Consider the following 17,628-nt stretch of genomic DNA (forward strand, 5'->3'; position numbering starts at 1 on the left):
AGAAAAAGTGATAAAAAAAAATCGGACATTCGGGGGAGCGAACCCGGGTCGCTCGCGTGACAATCCAACGCGTTAACCATTCGGCCATTGAAAACACCGCTTCAAATTTTTAAATGCAAATATCTCGAGATTGGCTTTTTCGATTCTAAAACAAATTACATATAACGCATTCGCAAATGAGTCTCTATTTAAATTATTAACATCACAAAAAAATATTGAATAACAAAAAAGTTGGAAAATTGCATTTTTTAAATACCCTTCCGGTACAAACCGGAAGTACTGACGACGCACAAAAAGACGATTCTGCAAACCACAAAGTCATGATCTATCATCTCCAATTAGTCTCCAGTTCATATACTCAGCCATTTTCGATAAAAAGGGGCGACAAAATTGCATTTTAAAATCAGGAAATTGTCCATAACTTGGAACCGGAATCGTATTTTCCAAATTTTCCTTCAAAAGTAACAACTTCATATTATAACACATATTCTGTGAAAGTTTCGTTGAAAACCGCTGAATAGTTCTCGAGAAATCGCCTGCACAAAATTTTGTCAAAAAAAAGAATAATAATAAGAATAATAATAATAATAAGAAACAATAGAATCACTATAAGGTCTTCCGTGAAGACGGAAGACCTTAATAAGAAACAATAGAATCACTATAAGGTCTTCCGTGAAGACGGAAGACCTTAATAAATGCTGCTTAAGCTTAATTAATAACTTTTAAAGTCATGTACTATGATTATAGTGTATCTCCATTCAGAATAAATTAATTGTAAACAATACAACATGAACAGCTGATGAAGGTCTCACATATTACATTTTATTTGTATTTTAAGTGAGCAGTGTCTTTTTTAAAAAATAATTAAAGATTGAATATCAGTGTCATTTCGAAAAATATTAATTGAAAACAGGTTTAAATATCAATGGATTTACTTGAAATTGTCACCAGATTTTGGCAAAAAATTGTACCGACTTATAGGCGGGTCAATAGATCCCGCCAAAATAGCGTCAAAAAATACAACCGACTTGTAGGCGGACCGACTTATAGGCGAGTATATACGGTACATATTTCTTCAAATCCAGGAGTGACTATTGTTACAATTTTCAATCTGTCAATTGTAAAATTGCTTTTATTTGTTAAATATATAAATTTATCTTTGTTGGTTTATTCATTTTCTTGTGTCAATAACAAAAAAAAATAAATTTTGACATAGATAAACCTAAAGTTTAACATCTTCTGGTGTTTTGTTTTTAATTTTGAAGCCCCTATTACTCCAAATTTGGTGCATTTCCCTTAAAATCTTTTTTCTACTGCAAATCAGTAGGATTATATTTCCTTTCATAAACAACCAAAACTGGATTCAAAACATTGTCCAAAGTTTGTTTTCATATTTGTATGAGGCAAATCCAAAGGATACCCTTTTAATACCAATATCTGTATTAGATATCTTCAAGGTAAAAAAAAAAACACTAATCAAATTAAATGCCTCCTTTAATCCTCATTCTTTTAATTTCATGACAAAAAATAATCATAAAAAATAATGACAATACAGGATCAGGTATAAAAAATACAATAAATAAGCACTAACAATTAGAAGGGAAATTAAATAAGCCACATTTCCGATTCCGGATCTTCCTGCTTCCTTTGTCGGCCATTCCGACATCAGCACCAGACCCAATCTTTGAAACTCGATTTGTGTCATCCGTAAAGCTTGTCCACAGCACAGAATCCTAGGCTGAAATAGACAGGTCTGGGAAAAGTCCTGTAGAAATGCTTGTTTTGGATTTGTTGTCAGTATTTGGTGATATAATTTCCCAAGGTATGTGAGGTATGGATTCTTTCATTGCTTGTGTATGGTACTTGTCAACCGAAAGAATTTCACAAATCTGTTCATTAACCCAATGATGAGGTACCAGAGATTTCTGGCCAGTTCTGAGCGGGCTATGAGAATCCTCCACAGGGCAATCAGTAGCACAGTGTTGAAACAGTAGCGGATATTTCTCAATCTACATAACAAAAAGATTATCAAAATGTATTTGGTTAAAAAGAAAAAATCATGCTGAGCATGTGACAATGAAGAAGATATGAAATATTATACAAGTATTAATGAACAATCATATGTGGAAAGGATTGGAAGACCCTGCTTCTTTTTTATGTATTTTGGCCTCATTATTTCTAATATTCATTTTGAACCCATCAAGTTTTGGATAAAGAGGTTTGACTGTTTTTTTGCAGAAGAGTCAACTTACTTTCTCAGGTGAGCTTTAGCAGCAGGTAAGCCCGATAAGTCTTCATTCAGAAGAAATTTCTTTGTTCCAAGGCAATAATTTTCTATGTATGTGGGCCAGTGAAGTCCCCGTGGATCAAAGTAAAAGCACTGTAAAATAAGAATTCAAAATACAGACAAAGCAATAAGCATAGGTGCATTCTGATATTAAAATTGGGCAAAATAAAATCATTTTTAAAAGGCAAATATAGAGAGGAAATATTTTTGAAGTTTTAGTATTGAAGTAGTTTAAGGTATTCAATCCCTAATAGGATCAAATTCAGTGAAATTAAATACATAACAGATAAGTTGGCATTGAATACTCAGTTTATTTAGACATACTTCCCATTTATTACTATTAGTATGTATAGTGAGATGTGTCCTGTTTTATGACCTTGAATTTTGGTAATCTCCCTTGTTTTAATTAATTAAAAAAATCAATTAAAAAATTGTAACCGGCGAAAAAACTGTTTTCAATTGTTATTTTATTTTTGATGTTTCAATGCATCTTTCCACCGCAGGATTTATTGATATTCAGAGTATTAAAATTTTTATTTTGAAAAAAAAACGCTTTTCCCCATAGACTTCAATGCAATCTTTGTTAATCAACTACTGCTTTATTAATTAAATTTTTGAAACTTTCTCGCGGTCAATCTTTTTTATTTTTAAATTACTTTAATATAATATCAGAGTATTATGTACTTGACGGACATTTAAGGGTAGGGAATTTGCTCCCATTAGGGATGGAAATCCTTAAAACATACTTAAAATAGTCCATTATTTAATATGTATATTTGTTCACAATCCTACTGAAGATTTTTTTGTAACAGACACTTTTCTAAAGGGACATTAGATATACCTTCTTGTCCTCTGGGGTCATGTGACTGGTCAACATGTCAAGGTTATTGTAAGACCATTCCCATGAATGCATGGTAAAGTAGGTCAGAGTTCCAATGGCTTTGTGTAATCTGTTATAGATCTTGACCATCCTGAAATGCAACAGTAAATATTAACTGACTAACGTTGTTATTGATGCCAATTGAATTTCAGTAACTTTCAAACATTAAATTCAAAACTGGACATGTGAGCTTTGTAGTATTTTAATACCTAGGCCTTTTTCCAAGTAAACAGTAGCCCAGGTCTGCAACGTAAGCTGGCAGCATGTGTTCAATAAATGTGTAGAAATCATGAAGGAAACTAAAAAAAGAGGGGGTGTTATTTCTTTTTATTGCATTAAAATTAAACTGCATAAATTCTCTGTTAAGTATATTATCTGTATAAATATCTTACCCAGAGCTAGTGAGAGCTGCCTTAGGCCTTCTAAAGCAAGAATCAAGAGGCACTTTCTTCCAGAAATTCATCACAACTCCCTCTGCAAAATAAATGTATAGTTCATGATTAACACTATAAATTAAAAGAAAAATTAAATTTCCGCCCGTGTCCCATGGGAGGGCAAGATCAACATTGTGGATTCCCGACAATGTCTAATTATAGCTACTGACCTAATTCTCCCCAGGTGAATGGGTTGACGGAGCCAGTGGTACTGTGATAGATAAGGCAGGAGCTGGGTTTGGTTACGGCGGTGTACCAGGCGGCCGCGATGACCATATTGACGGGGATGTCCACTGGCACTATGTCCGCCACTCCACGATAGTCTCCTTTCATCGACCTCAGTATTCCTTTCCCAGCCTAAAGAATGAAACAAGGGCAAGTTCAATGAAAGAACTGCATATCAGCAGTGCTCGAGCAAAGACACACTGTTAATATTTTAAATTTAGATATCTTTAGAAGATAACTTACTGCTACATAAAGTCCACTGGGGCCATTGTAATTGTCAATCCAGCCCTGGAAAATAAAATAATTTCATTTTTCAACAAGTGTTTAGCACTGTAACAAAATCAATATATTTGCATGTCTAACATTGTGCAATTTTCTTCTTAGACCAATTACAGTGTTTATTCTATTAATTAAAAAAATCTATTTCCCCTGAGCTGAAATCTTTTACAACTATGATATGAATACTTACTGGGACGGGTTCCTTCCATGAAGCCCCTACAATGGAGGGTCTGACTATAGCCAGAGGTAGATCGGAGCCTTCCTTCAACAACAGGTGCTCGGCCAAGTGTTTGGTGTATGTGTACGTGTTAGGCTTGTTGCCGATCAGTTTTGGTGTTACTAGATTTATCATGTCATCATCCATCCATCTATATATAAAAAAAAAAATTCTCTAGATACCTTTTTTTTTCAATCTGCCATCTTCAAAAGCATAATAATGTTCATGCATGGACCAAATTCAAAAGGAGCACTCAGTAAAGTTGTGATTAAAGAACCGCCAATTATTTTTATTTGTCAAAACTTTTTTCATACATAAATTTCATGAAACAGTTTGCTCTCATTTTTTGCTTTAGCGTATTATTTTACAAATTTTAAAACTTACACAGAGTAATAACCAAATTTCTATTAATTTTGTTTTGCTTACAAATACTGAACAACAATGTATTAATTTTTTTTTTTTTACAAATACTGAATAACAATCTATTAGATTTGTTTTGCTTACAAATACTAAATAGCAATCTTGCAACAATAAGGTGTTCCAAAAAATTAGTGAGGTACTGTTTATACACTTTCAGCTAAAGACTTTTAAAAGATCACTGATAAAATTATCCATATAAAACTGCAATGTACATGTATCGAAAACTTACTCTAACACATCTATCAGTTTTTGAGGTTCCACAGGGGGATTGTATACCATTTCTTCTATGAAGGGACGATCACAGTTAGCATATGCTGTTGATATGTGTAGAAATACCTGTAAGCAAAATTTAATGGTAAAATAGGAAAACAAAATTAGCAAAATCCTTTCCTTAAATCAATAAAAATGTAAAATTTGTCAAGAATAACAGTGAAATATAGGTAAATCTTCAACATTTGATTAACTACCTGGATTATGAGGATAGAAGCTGTCAATAAACCAGTCTACAAGTGACCAGTGAGGGATATAGAGATAGTGTTATTTAATTTTAATTAATGCTCATTTAATTTGCACTATCACCCAGATTCTTACTGTTTATGACTTGAAAGAGACCATTACTAAGGTGAAGTGTCATGTCAAGATAGTTTATATAGATGGGAAAGATAAATACACTGAATGTACCATTTATAATTCCCAGTCTTGTTGCAATTATCCTTTTTGATTGTACAGTGTAATGGAAATTTTTTCATGAGTTATCCCTCTTTCCATTCTTTCTAAAAATACAACTGTCTCAAAAACCACAAGCCTCATCCCACATCCTGAGGATGTATACCCTGGTAAATGTATAATATACATCCTGAAGATGTATACCCTGGTACATGTATAATATACAAACTCTAAATGAGTTTAAATGACGAAGAAAGAATATGAATGTAGAGCCCTGATTAAATTCATATCCAAATAGTCCAATCCACACTTTTCAAAAGTTATGTCCCTTGGCCACCATCTTAGGGGATACACCCATACAATCCACACAGTAGCCTTTGTCGTTTTCAGGTTTGTAACTTCGTCATTTGACTTTAAAAAAGCTCTGCCTTTTGTGTACTGATTGCCCCAAGATGGGGCTACCCACACATTGAAAGAAAAATAATTATTAAAACACAATGGATTTATCACAGCACGCCCAAATATTTGGTAGCAATCGTAGCATAAAGAGGAGAAATGACGTTTCTTTCCCTTTTGACCTTTTGGTTGACCCCGCAAAGGGAAACAACTTTTGCAAAGTGTGGATTAGACTATTGGTACAAAGAAATTAATATCCTCTATATATTTCTATAATTAAAATTTTTAAAAAACATAGTTGTATTCACAGTTCCCAAGATCTCTTCATGGTATTGACCCTGAGTAAAATTAACTGATGCTATGCTCAACATCTATCCCTTTAATATTCAAGATTATCTGGCACTGAAATACTAGGAAGTTAGCTTGTTATCAGTGCATGTATTTTTTAAAGGAAGTCAAAAAAATTTCATTTAAGGAAATATTTGAATAAAACTCGGTAGATTTCCTGAAACACAGGAACACATTCTTAGCACTTACAGAAATTTACTTCTGTATTACACTAACAGAGAAGAGACAAATTATATATCCTTGCTTACCTCAAGATGTTTAAACTGTCTACATAAGATAACCATCTTTCTTACTGCCACTACATTCATTTCAACTGCAACCCTGTAAAAACATAATTCCATAATATACATAAAAGTTTCAAAGACAAGAACTTAGTTTTAATTGACATGTACAACAGGCAATTGTTATAGTATGCTTATCAGTTCAGCAGAATTAATAATATGCTATTAAATATTTTGGCATGAGTCAAGATTTTCCTCTAAACTGTATATAGGAAAAAGGACTTTTTTTGTTTAAAAAACAAAATGTATAATGATTGAATTTAATTGCCTGTGTACATGTCAAGCTGAATCCAAGTCAATATTTTTTTTTTCATTTTAAATTATTTTATCTAATGTATTCATTACAATTAATATTACAGTATCTGTAAAGAAACTACATATGAATGACCAACATCATCAAAAAAAAAAATATTGCCTGTATAACTGCATGCTTTATTCTCTATCCATCCCTGTTTCTGAGTTTGTCCATGTAAAATAATTTAACAAATGACGGGAAAACAAATTATAAAAGAATATTTGACTTTCAAGCAAATCTTACCTCAAATGTTCATCAAATCTTATGGTAGCAGCACTATGAAACACTATATTCACATTGTCACAGAGTAATTTTAGGTCATCTGGTTTTATTCCTAGTTCAGGTAAAGTTATATCACCGTATATAGGGACTAATTTCTCGTGAAAGTTTGGTTGTTCCTTCCTCAGTTTGTCATAGACCTGTAATTATAAAATGTTAAATTTATTCAAAAAGTATATACATAGTAAAACATACTTTTTAAGTAAAGAGTTAGGCATATGCAAATTTGCTAAGTTATGAAGGTGTTATTTGTAGGGATGTCAAATCGGTCAATTTTTAATACTCGGTTACTCGGACGTTTTTCCGATCGAGTACCCGGGTACTCGGTAAAAGTCTAAATAAATATGAACAAGTTAATTGATAACTGTAAAACATTGAAAAAACCACATGGTCTGATGGGAGGCTTACCTGTTAATGTGTTGTAACAATTATGACAACTTTGTGCCCGACGAAATTCAATCTAACATTTTTTTTAAGTCCAATTTATTTATCAGATAAATACGAGAAATAAAATCATAAATGGCTCACAGTGGTTTTGTTTTAAAAAAAATAATCTGCACCCTAATTGTAATGTAACTCTATCAGTGCGTTTGACGTATAAGTGATAAGTCGTCAGAGCTACATGTACAGTATCAACTTGATCAAGTTCTAACAGAGCGGATTTACGATCTTCGTACACTTTTTGATCATTGATTTCATTAAAATTACAAGACGGTATGTTGTAGTTTGGTGCAACGATGGACATAAGATTTTTAAAACCTTTGGATTCAACCATTTGCATTAATTGGCACGTAATCAAACGCATCCATATCAACAATCGCACGTGCAATATCGTCTGTCTCTTTCCCCGAGAATCTACGGCTTCTGGAGAATTGACAAAATTATCTAATTTATTTAAACATAATAGACCTTAAACGATGTTCAATGAAAACAGATAATTAGAGCAAACTAAACATAAGGGTAGAAGACAGCCGAAGGTGAGAAAAGCCAGGTAGGTAGCAGGTGCTTGGTCACGGTAATTACTGTAAAAACACTGCCACAGGCGACAACAGTCATTTGGAGGCTCAGGAAACCCTAATTACTGTATGTACAAGTGCAATGAACATTTTTCGTTTAAAACCGATATTTTAATGCATAAATAAATAAGCTTAGAAATATTTTAAAATATACATCCGAGTAACCGAGTACCGATTTTAGTATTCGATACTCGGACGTTCGATCGAGTACCCGGTTAACCGGGTACTCGTTGACATCCCTAGTTATTTGTTATATCCATTAAATTCACAATACATTCACAATACATTTTAAAACCACAGAAATGAAAATTACTTTGCTCTAAGCATAAATCAGTTATAAGTGTGTCAGCTATAAGCCAGTTCTACTGTATTTAAAAACTGTAACTTTCTATTTAGAATACATATAGCACTTATTTTAAAGACAACCAGTTCTCTTCATAATGATAATAAACAATATTTTGTTTAACATAGTCAGCTACAGTACTTACAGGACATTTACATATTTCTTCCACTCTCTGATCAATATCTTGTGATTTTTTGGGTCTCATTAACATGTAAATTTTGTTCACATTAGGACAACTCCGTAACAGTTTTTCAATCAGCACTTTTCCTATGAACCCTGAAGCACCAGTCAAGAAAACATTTTTTCCAGCATAGTACTCCCCTATGGATGGGAGTCTGGAATAAGATTCCATGGTTGACATCAGTCTATCTTCTTTCTTCAAATTCTGAAATTAAAAAAACATAGGTAATCAGAGATTACAGAGCTCACCTCAACGAATGTTGTCTTTAAATAAGGCAAAGTCACACAATTAACCAACAAAAAATGTACATTCCAAAAATGAAAATATCTAAGCAATTTTGATCTGATACTTTGAAGTAGACCAACATAAAAAATTTAAAGTAGTTCTTCTTCATAAAAATGTAATTCAGCATCTAAAGCAAATTTGAGTTTTCATCTCTTGATGCAACATTTGTGCAAGTTTGGTTTATACAATGTTATAAAAGCCTTAAATTTTTTTGGTAATAGACCTGCAACCATAACTTTAACCTGGTCTATTATCTGAAAAATATATATGTCGAATTCAGCATCCGAAGCAAGTCCATTAGTGTGCATCCTAAGATGTATCGTCCATGCAAGTTTGCACATTATAAGGCTCATAGTTAACTGGAAATGAAACATACATCAAAAACTAACATTTTCACTCATCCACAAAATGTAGGTCAGATTCAGCATCCGAAGCAAGCCTGGTAGTATGCATCCTAAGATGTATCATCCATGCAAGATTGGTCATTAAAGAACTCATAGTTACTTGGAAATGAAACCTGCACCAAAAACTTTTACTTGTTCACTCAACCGGAAAATGTAGGTCAGATTCAGCATCCGAAGCAAGCCCGGTAGTGTGCATCCTTAGATTTATCATCCATGCAAGTTTGGTCAACATAGGGCTTAAAGTTACTTGCAAATGAAACCTGCTCCAAACACTTTAACCTGTTCACTCAACTGGAAAATGTAGGTCAGATTCAGCATCCGAAGCAAGCCCGGTAGTATCCATCCTTAGATGTATCATCCATGCAAGTTTGGTCAACATAGAGCTTATAGTTACTTGGAAATGAAACCTGCACCAAAAACTTTAACCTGTTCACTCAACCGGAAAATGCAGGTCAGATTCAGCATCTGAAGCAAGCCTGGTAGTATCCATCCTTAGATGTATCATCCATGCAAGTTTGGTCAACATAGGACTTACAGATACTTGGAAATGAAACCTGCACCAAAAACTTTAACCTGTTCACTCAACCGGAAAATGTAGGTCAGATTCAGCATCCGAAGCAAGCCTGGTTGTATCCATCCTTAGATGTATCATCCATGCAAGTTTGGTCAACATAGGACTTACAGATACTTGGAAATGAAACCTGCACCAAAAAACTTTAACCTGTTCACTCAACCGGAAAAAGTAGGTCAGATTCAGCATCCGAAGCAAGCCCGGTAGTATGCATCCTTAGATGTATCATCCATGCAAGTTTGGTTTACATAGGGCTTATAGTTACTTGGAAATGAAACCTACACCTAAAACTGCACCAAAAATGTTAACCTGCTCCAAAAACATTAACCTGGTCATTCCTTTGCTAAAATTGCAGCATCTGAAACTTTGACTGGTACAATGAAACACACTAGAACCATCTTCCATGCATGTCTAATCAATATAGGACATAGAAGTACTTAAAAAGAAAACTGCTCCAAAAAACTTAACCTTAACCCGGGACGCCGACGCCGACACCGACGCCGACGCCAAGGGTATTACATAAGCTCCCCCAACTTCGTTGAGGTGAGCTAAAAATATTCATTTTTTTTTTTTACATGTTTATTGAGGTAAAACCTACAGTTCAATCAAGCAAATACTTTACAACAAGGGAATAACTTTCAGATAAATCAAGATTTTCAATAAAATCTTTAAATTTAATTTAACTTACATTATTTATTCTTCATTCAATAAAAATTATTTTCCTGTTTGTATGAACCTTGAATATTTACTTAGAATAACAGGTTAGATTAGAGACACCGAGAAAAATATATGTTAAGGACAAATTAAAACAAAGGGTGAAAAGTATTGAACTGGAATCTTAATATTCCTAAAACATTCCTACATGGTTTAAAAGTATGTTATACTCACTTATGATATTATTAATAAAGGTTTTCTTCAAGTATTTGGAACTTTAAGCCCATGTAAAATCGGATTTTGTGTCAGTTTATGTGAGCTTATTTTGATAACCTTTTGCTTTAATGGTATTGGGAATTACAATTGGTTAATTCTAACATATTGGTCCAATTTTTTAAATGCCTGCAATCTATTGAATATTTCGCAATGTAAACAATACCTGACGTTTTGATATATTTAATATAAAACTGAACACACAAAAACAAAACTTCCCACAAAATATAAGATAAATAGAACATTTATTGAAATTCACCCATTTTCTTGGCTCAAAGTTTATCTTTGACTGAGTTATGTGTTGGACTACATGTAGGTTTAGGCTATAGCAACTACAAACAGAAGGGGCATAACTCCTATTTGAGACAGTGACACCGGATACTTTCATTTCTAATCTTACTGCACTACGAGAGGAATCGGGCTCAATGACGTTGTCCAGTTATCTTATTTTAAGAAAATTCGAACTTATAAGAAAACTGTCATCATGAAAACAAGAAATCAATGAAAAGTACGTGGATGCCGGTGGCGGCCCAGCCCATGTCTACTTTCACATCCTATAGCGGTGTACATCAAACTAACCCTGGTTTCACACACGTCTAAGCTACATCAGATAGAAATCAGCTATTCTTACCTGCCAGTAAAATATCAAATCATTATTCTTTCTATCACTGATTGCTATCGTTGACTGATGACATGCATCTGTGCAGTGACCAAAAGTGTACGTTCCTGATTGGTCAATTTCTGCGCCTCATATCTAACTGGTTCCTTATCGATCTAAACTGGTTCTCCAAAAAGTTTAAATTTATACGATCAACCTTTATAATTCCGTTTTACTGTGAACCTTATTGCACTTAAATTACATAACTTATACATTAATATATTTTTAAGATTTAAAATACTATGAATAAAATATGCAAGTGTTGAATTATTGACCTAAATTATTGTCTTATCTTTGTGCAGAAAATGAAATAATGCAACAATAAACATATTTTACAGTTTACAGAATAAAGTGCCCCTTCTCCCGATTTACATCCAGGATCCAAGAATATTTTTTTCTGTCTTCTTTCATTAATTATTTCTTTATTATTGATAGCATTTATTCAATTAGTACATCGATTAAACAGCTTGATAAATTTACAGTTTTTACCATTTTATTTTACTTTTTAAAGTTATAGAGGAAATTTTTACAAATTATAGCGAGTTATTCGATTTATATATATTTTTTATATCATGACCTTATGTTCATCATGTGTTAATGTGATGTGACTGTGTAAATATGAGTGAAATTTGTCATTTTTGATTAATTAAAGCATTCAGAGGGTGTTTAGAATTGACCTTAGGACTGATAAAAGAAAAAAAATAAATAAACACAAACATGTAAACACACACACACACACACACACAAATCACCAAAGGAAACTATGAAAAGCATGCAGTGTTACTCAAAATTGAGTGGTCATTCTAAATAATAATTAGATTTTTTGGCAAACAAAATTGTCTATATAACTTAAAAGTTACATAGTCTCATGACTGACAGAATTTATAATTTATGATAAAGATTTAAGCCAATTTAACAATTGTTTATGGAGTCTGGTATTTGATCAATATGGCCTCATTATTTAAAGTATTTATTCGAGTATAAAAGTTAAGTTATCATGTTAGATCATTAACACTAGAGTTTGATTACGGATAGTTTTCATATTCTAATTTTTTAAATGTTGAATATTCAAATTAAATACACCTGTTTTAATCGTACAGAATTTCTTAAAAATTGTATCATGTTATACTATGTAACTTTCTTTGACAATGACCACGAATATAACTTAATTTGATATAGTAATTGTTGGCCACCCGTCAATTGTAGAGTTTAATAATTATATAAGCATTTTATTTAATAGTCTGACATACATGTACATAAATCTTTACCTTCTAGTATAATAAATCGAGCTGGTCTTTCCAGTTCAACAAACAAGCTAGCGCTTTCCAGAATAAATTGACCCCAAAATAAATATAGCATCCCCGATTGGTACATGTACCATGGAAAAAAATGAAGATCAAACTCCTGCGAAAGTCCACTGGAACAATTCGGACTTGGAGCAGAATCACCGCAGATCTCTAAAATCATCAATATTGGGAGCAAGTAACAAAGAAGAGTGTCGGCTGGTCACGCCCGCTATTCTCCTTGTTAAAATCGGACAAACGAACAACATCAAAGACAGTATTCGACTTTCGATTTTATAATAGTTGCTAACAAGGTCATTTATCGACCTTTGATTGTTTTTGCAAATTTTAAAACGTTCATAACTTTATTTGTATGTACTTGTATCATCAACCTATTTGTCGATAGCTTTTTTTCGTTAGAAATTGTTAGCACGTAGAACATGTGTATGAAATCAAATGGGATGCACAGGTGGAACTCGATATGCAGGTAAAATTGTAGCTTCAGAACCGCAGCACAATTAGTTTTATATATTAGTACGCTACAGGGTTATCCCGTAATGCAAAAAGGTGCAATTGTCGGTGCAAGATCTTCCGGTACAAGATCTGCGCACTATTTGGGAGAATTTCCAACCACTGTACAATCATCTGCCGTTCATTCCGTAAATCTAGGCACATACTTTAACAAACATACATAATATCTTAATTACTACCCAACCCTCTATAGTCGTCTCTTCATACGATGAACCTGCACTTGTCTTGATTCACAAAATCCAAAACATAGAGTTTTTCGGTCTATAGAGGCGACTTTAAAGGGTTAGGAGGTGAATCAACTATACAAACTGAATATAAAAAGGATATTGATCGAACTATGAAACGAAAGTGCAAATAAAATCGTGTAATCTATCTCATATTTTTGTTACTTCTCGTTTTTTGAAGGCAAATGGATTATATTTTTTGTTATAATACACCATATTTTACGACGGCGTATTAGTGCCATTTTAACAATGTAGAATTTTTTTTTTAAATCGTTTGTACGATTTAATAAATCGTTTGAACGATTTAGTAAATCGTTTGTACGATTTAGTAAATCGTTTGTACGATTTAGTAAATCGTTTGTACGATTTAGTAAATCGTTTGTACGATTTAGTAAATCGTTTGTACGATTTAATAAATCGTTTGTACAATTTAGTAAATCGTTTGTACGATTTAATAAATCGTTTGTACAATTTAATAAATCGTTTGTACAATTTGTTTGTTAAATCGTTTGTACAATTTATTAAATCGTTTGTACAATTTATTAAATCGTTTGTACGATTTAATAAATCGTTTGTACGATTTAATAAATCGTTTGTACAATTTAGTAAATCGTTTGTACAATTTAATAAATCGTACAAACGATTTATTAAATCGTACAAACGATTTATTAAATTGTACAAACGATTTATTAAATCGTACAAACGATTTTAAAAAAAATTCTACATTGTTAAAATGGCACTAATACGCCGTCGTAATATTTTCATATTTCATAGAATTTTTTTTTTTGACAAAACTATTTGTATATCAAGAAAATGTATCAGCCATGCAGGCAGGGGTATAAAATTTGACATTACAACAGTGTCACGATTACTAGTAAATTAAGAATAAACAAAAATACCCGGTAATATCTGATAACCATTTGATAGAGCAAAAACATGACTGAATACAAATCTGGTAAATGAATTGACGTTAATAGGGTTTGATTTGAAGCCAAAAGCTTGATTCCCATAACCCTTGAATTTCTAAGTTGGACAGGTAGATAACTATCCTTTTTTTATTTTATTTTATTAGAAAGAAGCTTTCAATATGTTAAAATTATATTTAATAAAACCTTTTTATATATAACAGAAGTGGAAGAATTTAAAACAAAATATAATGGACATAGAATGTAAAAGTTAACAACAAATGTACATGTATATGCTTCCATTTATAATTTAAGACATTCTAACAGATACCAGTTCTCATATAGGCAAGTTCTTCACTGACCCCGAGAGACCATTGGTAATAGAACATTTCGTTTCAAAGACTTGGAAGTAAATTTCTATGTCGATCATTCCACTGGCAGCTGATGGCATTCAAACGCGAGGAAAAATTCTAAGCTTCACGGACAAGCACAAACAAAACAAAGAATTTTAACCTATCTATGCAATTTTAAAATGCAAATTAAATTAAATGTAGTGAGATTGTACTTTAGGTGAATCCCTGATGAGGTGGGACTTTCTTCTTACCTTAACTTTAAAAACAAGTCCTTAAAACTCTATTGGGATATTTTTAATAGATCAAATTTTTCATAAAGAATTAAAAAAAAATGAAAAAATAAACATATAAAATTGACACAATAGCGTTATTTTACGATACAAGTTCTTTTTCTTTGAAAATCATATGTTTAGTCCGCTCCTTTGCATCCAATAACCCTATGAAAATCATAGAAGGGTAGAACGAAATAATCCATCTTTTAAAAGCATATTGGGATAAAATTTCATTTTAAATTTTTTTAAATGAAATAAACTTTCAAACATATCCAGTTGCCGCTAATTTATTGGATCGGAAACAAGTCAATAGTGTCTATATTTATTTATAGCTCTGAATACTTTGTATTTACTCCCTACTCTCACCCTAAAGAAAAAATCACCATAAATCATTAAATCATAATTTATCTACAGCAAATAAACACATTTAGTTATACATGTATATCATTCAAAATGAAGAAAGTTAAAAGAACAACATTTGATATTATCCATTGAAAGAAAAACATATGTTTTATGCCATCTATTTTACATTAACACAATAAGTCTAAGTACTAGTACTTGAACATTACTCTGAAAATCACACGTCGAATTTTAACAAATCAGATCATTGTTGAAATTAACACACAGCGCTCTTTCCTTGGCCGATGTTAAACGCCATCAGAATTAAGAATTGAGAAAAAAAAATTAATAAACCGTTTCCTTTAGTTAAATTGAAAAAAAATCTATCGGAGTCAGTTTCTTTCCAGTTTATTGAAATTGAGATCATTTACCATTCTTGAGAGCCTGTTCCTGTGATGGGCATCATTTCATCACATTCTAGGTCCTTCCTGCGCTTCCTTCGAATCCACAGATAACACCCTACAACAACAATCACAAGTCCTATGGCCACCCCTGCTGCTAGTCCGATCAAAAGAGTACGGACGGGCGGATCATCAGAGGCGGATTGTCGTCCAACTACTATTATATTAGGAATATCTGTGTCATTTGTCGAAAGTGTCGTAATTACATATACGTCTTCATTTATGGTATTATTAAAAAAATCAAAATTTCGTAAAGTTGTTTGATAGGACTTTGTACTAGGAGCAGAAGGCCGAGCTGTTATTGTGGTTGACGTAGTTTGCGGAGCGGGTTTAGTTGTTTTAAAACGTGTTTTTGTTGTCGCTTTTCTTGTTGAAGATTCTGTTGTTGGTCTGGTCATTTTCTTTTGAGTGGTGGTCAATCTTGTTGATCTAAACGCTGTCGTAGAGACTGATTGTTTGGTTGAGCTGGGTGGAGATGTGGCGGCAGTTGTGGTTGATTTTTTGGTAGACGCTGGTAAAGCTGTCGAAATTTTTGTCGGTTTTGTTGTCGATCTTACCAGTAACGTGGTGGTTGTTGTTCTTAATTTTTTTGTTGTTTTCGTCTTTTCTGTAGGCTCTGTAGTTGTTCTTGACTGCGATGTTAAGGTGGATGTAGTAGTTAATTGTTTGGTAGTACGCGGTGTTGTTGTATTTGTTTTTGCTGGTTTTGTGGTTGATCTCAATGCTGATGTAACGCTAGTTGTATCTGATTTCAGTGTTGAGATTTTTGTTGGCTTTTCAGTAAAGGATGCCGATGACGTAGCAGTAGCAGTTGACTTGATTGTACTTGTCCTGGTTTTTGTTGGTTTCTTAGTAGTGCTTAAGGTTGATGTGGAGACGGGGTTGGTCGTTGGATTTTTTGAGCCGTTGGTAGTTTGTACTTTTGTTTGATATCCTGTAGTGGTAAGAGTGATTTGTTGTGCTTTTGATTGCTTATCTGCTGGTTTTGTTTTATACTCTGTGGTTACGAATGATTTTGCGGTCGATGTTTCTACATTGGTTATTGGTTTGATACCCGGCTCTGACGTCTTCATATTAATAGTTTTAGTTTCTGCTGTGACTGAAATAGATGTCCCATCTTCAGGGATAACTGTTATATCTTTAGTTATGTTTGTTTGATCTGACTTGATACTCGTATTAATGTCAGGTTCTTTTGTCACACTAGCCACATTAGAAGTCACGTGACTCTTAGTTGTATGACGTATTGTTAACTTCGTTGAAGTCATATCTGTTGTAGTTTCCACTGTATTTGCGTCATGTGTTTTATCTGTTGCTTGTACTGAACTGGTCTCTTGTGTTACGCTTATTGGTTGTTGAGCTTTATTTGTTGTAACGTTTTGGGATGCTAGAGTCGTATCGATATAAGAAGTTGAAGTTGCAGTTAATTCAGTTGTAGTTGAATCTGGGATATCAAATATAATTAGAGCAAATTGAAATATATGCTGATAAACTGATTTGAACGTAATAAATAATGTAAATAAACATAGATAATTGCAAACAAAAAACTTTACTTTGAAGTAATAATAACCTCTGGCCATATATATATTTTCAGCTTGTAAACAACATTTGCATTCAGTCAAAGCTTAACGAGTTTCTTTGGAACAAAGTACCCTTTTTAATTGCTACTAATGACTCTGAACTTGCCCAACATCTCTTGTCAAGAAGTATTTTAATGCTTTTTAATTAAAAAATTAAGTCTGGACAGGAATTTAATGTATTTCTTCACAAATCCGAAAAAAATATAAGATATATCCATACATCCGGTATTAGGTAGTGACATTACATAAATATTGCATGTAGTTGAGTGTAACATTAAATGTTTTCACTCA

General features: G+C 32.7%; 2 protein-coding genes across 2 annotated transcripts; both read right to left on the minus strand.

Moving 5' to 3' along the window:
- Nucleotides 1–1,476: 1,476 nt before the first annotated feature.
- LOC134262080 (fatty acyl-CoA reductase 1-like) lies at nucleotides 1,477–8,788 on the minus strand. Its single transcript, XM_062744470.1, has 12 exons — nucleotides 8,512–8,788; nucleotides 6,972–7,147; nucleotides 6,401–6,473; nucleotides 4,972–5,078; nucleotides 4,296–4,473; nucleotides 4,070–4,114; nucleotides 3,772–3,958; nucleotides 3,560–3,641; nucleotides 3,377–3,466; nucleotides 3,129–3,258; nucleotides 2,253–2,380; nucleotides 1,477–2,009 (listed from the first exon to the last, which is right to left on the minus strand). Exons 1-12 carry the CDS (start codon nucleotides 8,725–8,727, stop codon nucleotides 1,844–1,846), a joined length of 1,578 nt encoding a protein of 525 aa, XP_062600454.1. The 5' UTR covers nucleotides 8,728–8,788; the 3' UTR covers nucleotides 1,477–1,843.
- Nucleotides 8,789–15,349: 6,561 nt separating this feature from the next.
- On the minus strand, nucleotides 15,350–17,228 carry LOC134262081 (salivary glue protein Sgs-3-like). The gene has a single exon (XM_062744471.1). It carries the CDS (start codon nucleotides 17,023–17,025, stop codon nucleotides 15,727–15,729), a length of 1,299 nt encoding a protein of 432 aa, XP_062600455.1. The 5' UTR covers nucleotides 17,026–17,228; the 3' UTR covers nucleotides 15,350–15,726.
- Between the last annotated feature and the right edge of the window lie 400 nt (nucleotides 17,229–17,628).

The sequence above is a fragment of the Saccostrea cucullata genome, unplaced genomic scaffold, assembly GCF_032062105.1.
Source record: "Saccostrea cucullata isolate Sc308-1 unplaced genomic scaffold, CSIRO_AGI_Scuc_v1 ctg11917, whole genome shotgun sequence".
NCBI lineage: Eukaryota > Metazoa > Mollusca > Bivalvia > Ostreida > Ostreidae > Saccostrea > Saccostrea cuccullata.

Coding starts and splice junctions, on each gene's coding strand:
- LOC134262080 (XM_062744470.1), bottom strand. CDS start 8,727: ATGTCAACCATGGAATCTTATTCCAGACTCCCATCCATAGGGGAGTAC. Junction 7,148..8,511: donor AAGAAATATGTAAATGTCCT/GTAAGTACTGTA, acceptor TTATAATTACAG/GTCTATGACAAACTGAGGAA. Junction 3,467..3,559: donor GCAGCTCTCACTAGCTCTGG/GTAAGATATTTA, acceptor CTCTTTTTTTAG/TTTCCTTCATGATTTCTACA.
- LOC134262081 (XM_062744471.1), bottom strand. CDS start 17,025: ATGACTTCAACGAAGTTAACAATACGTCATACAACTAAGAGTCACGTG.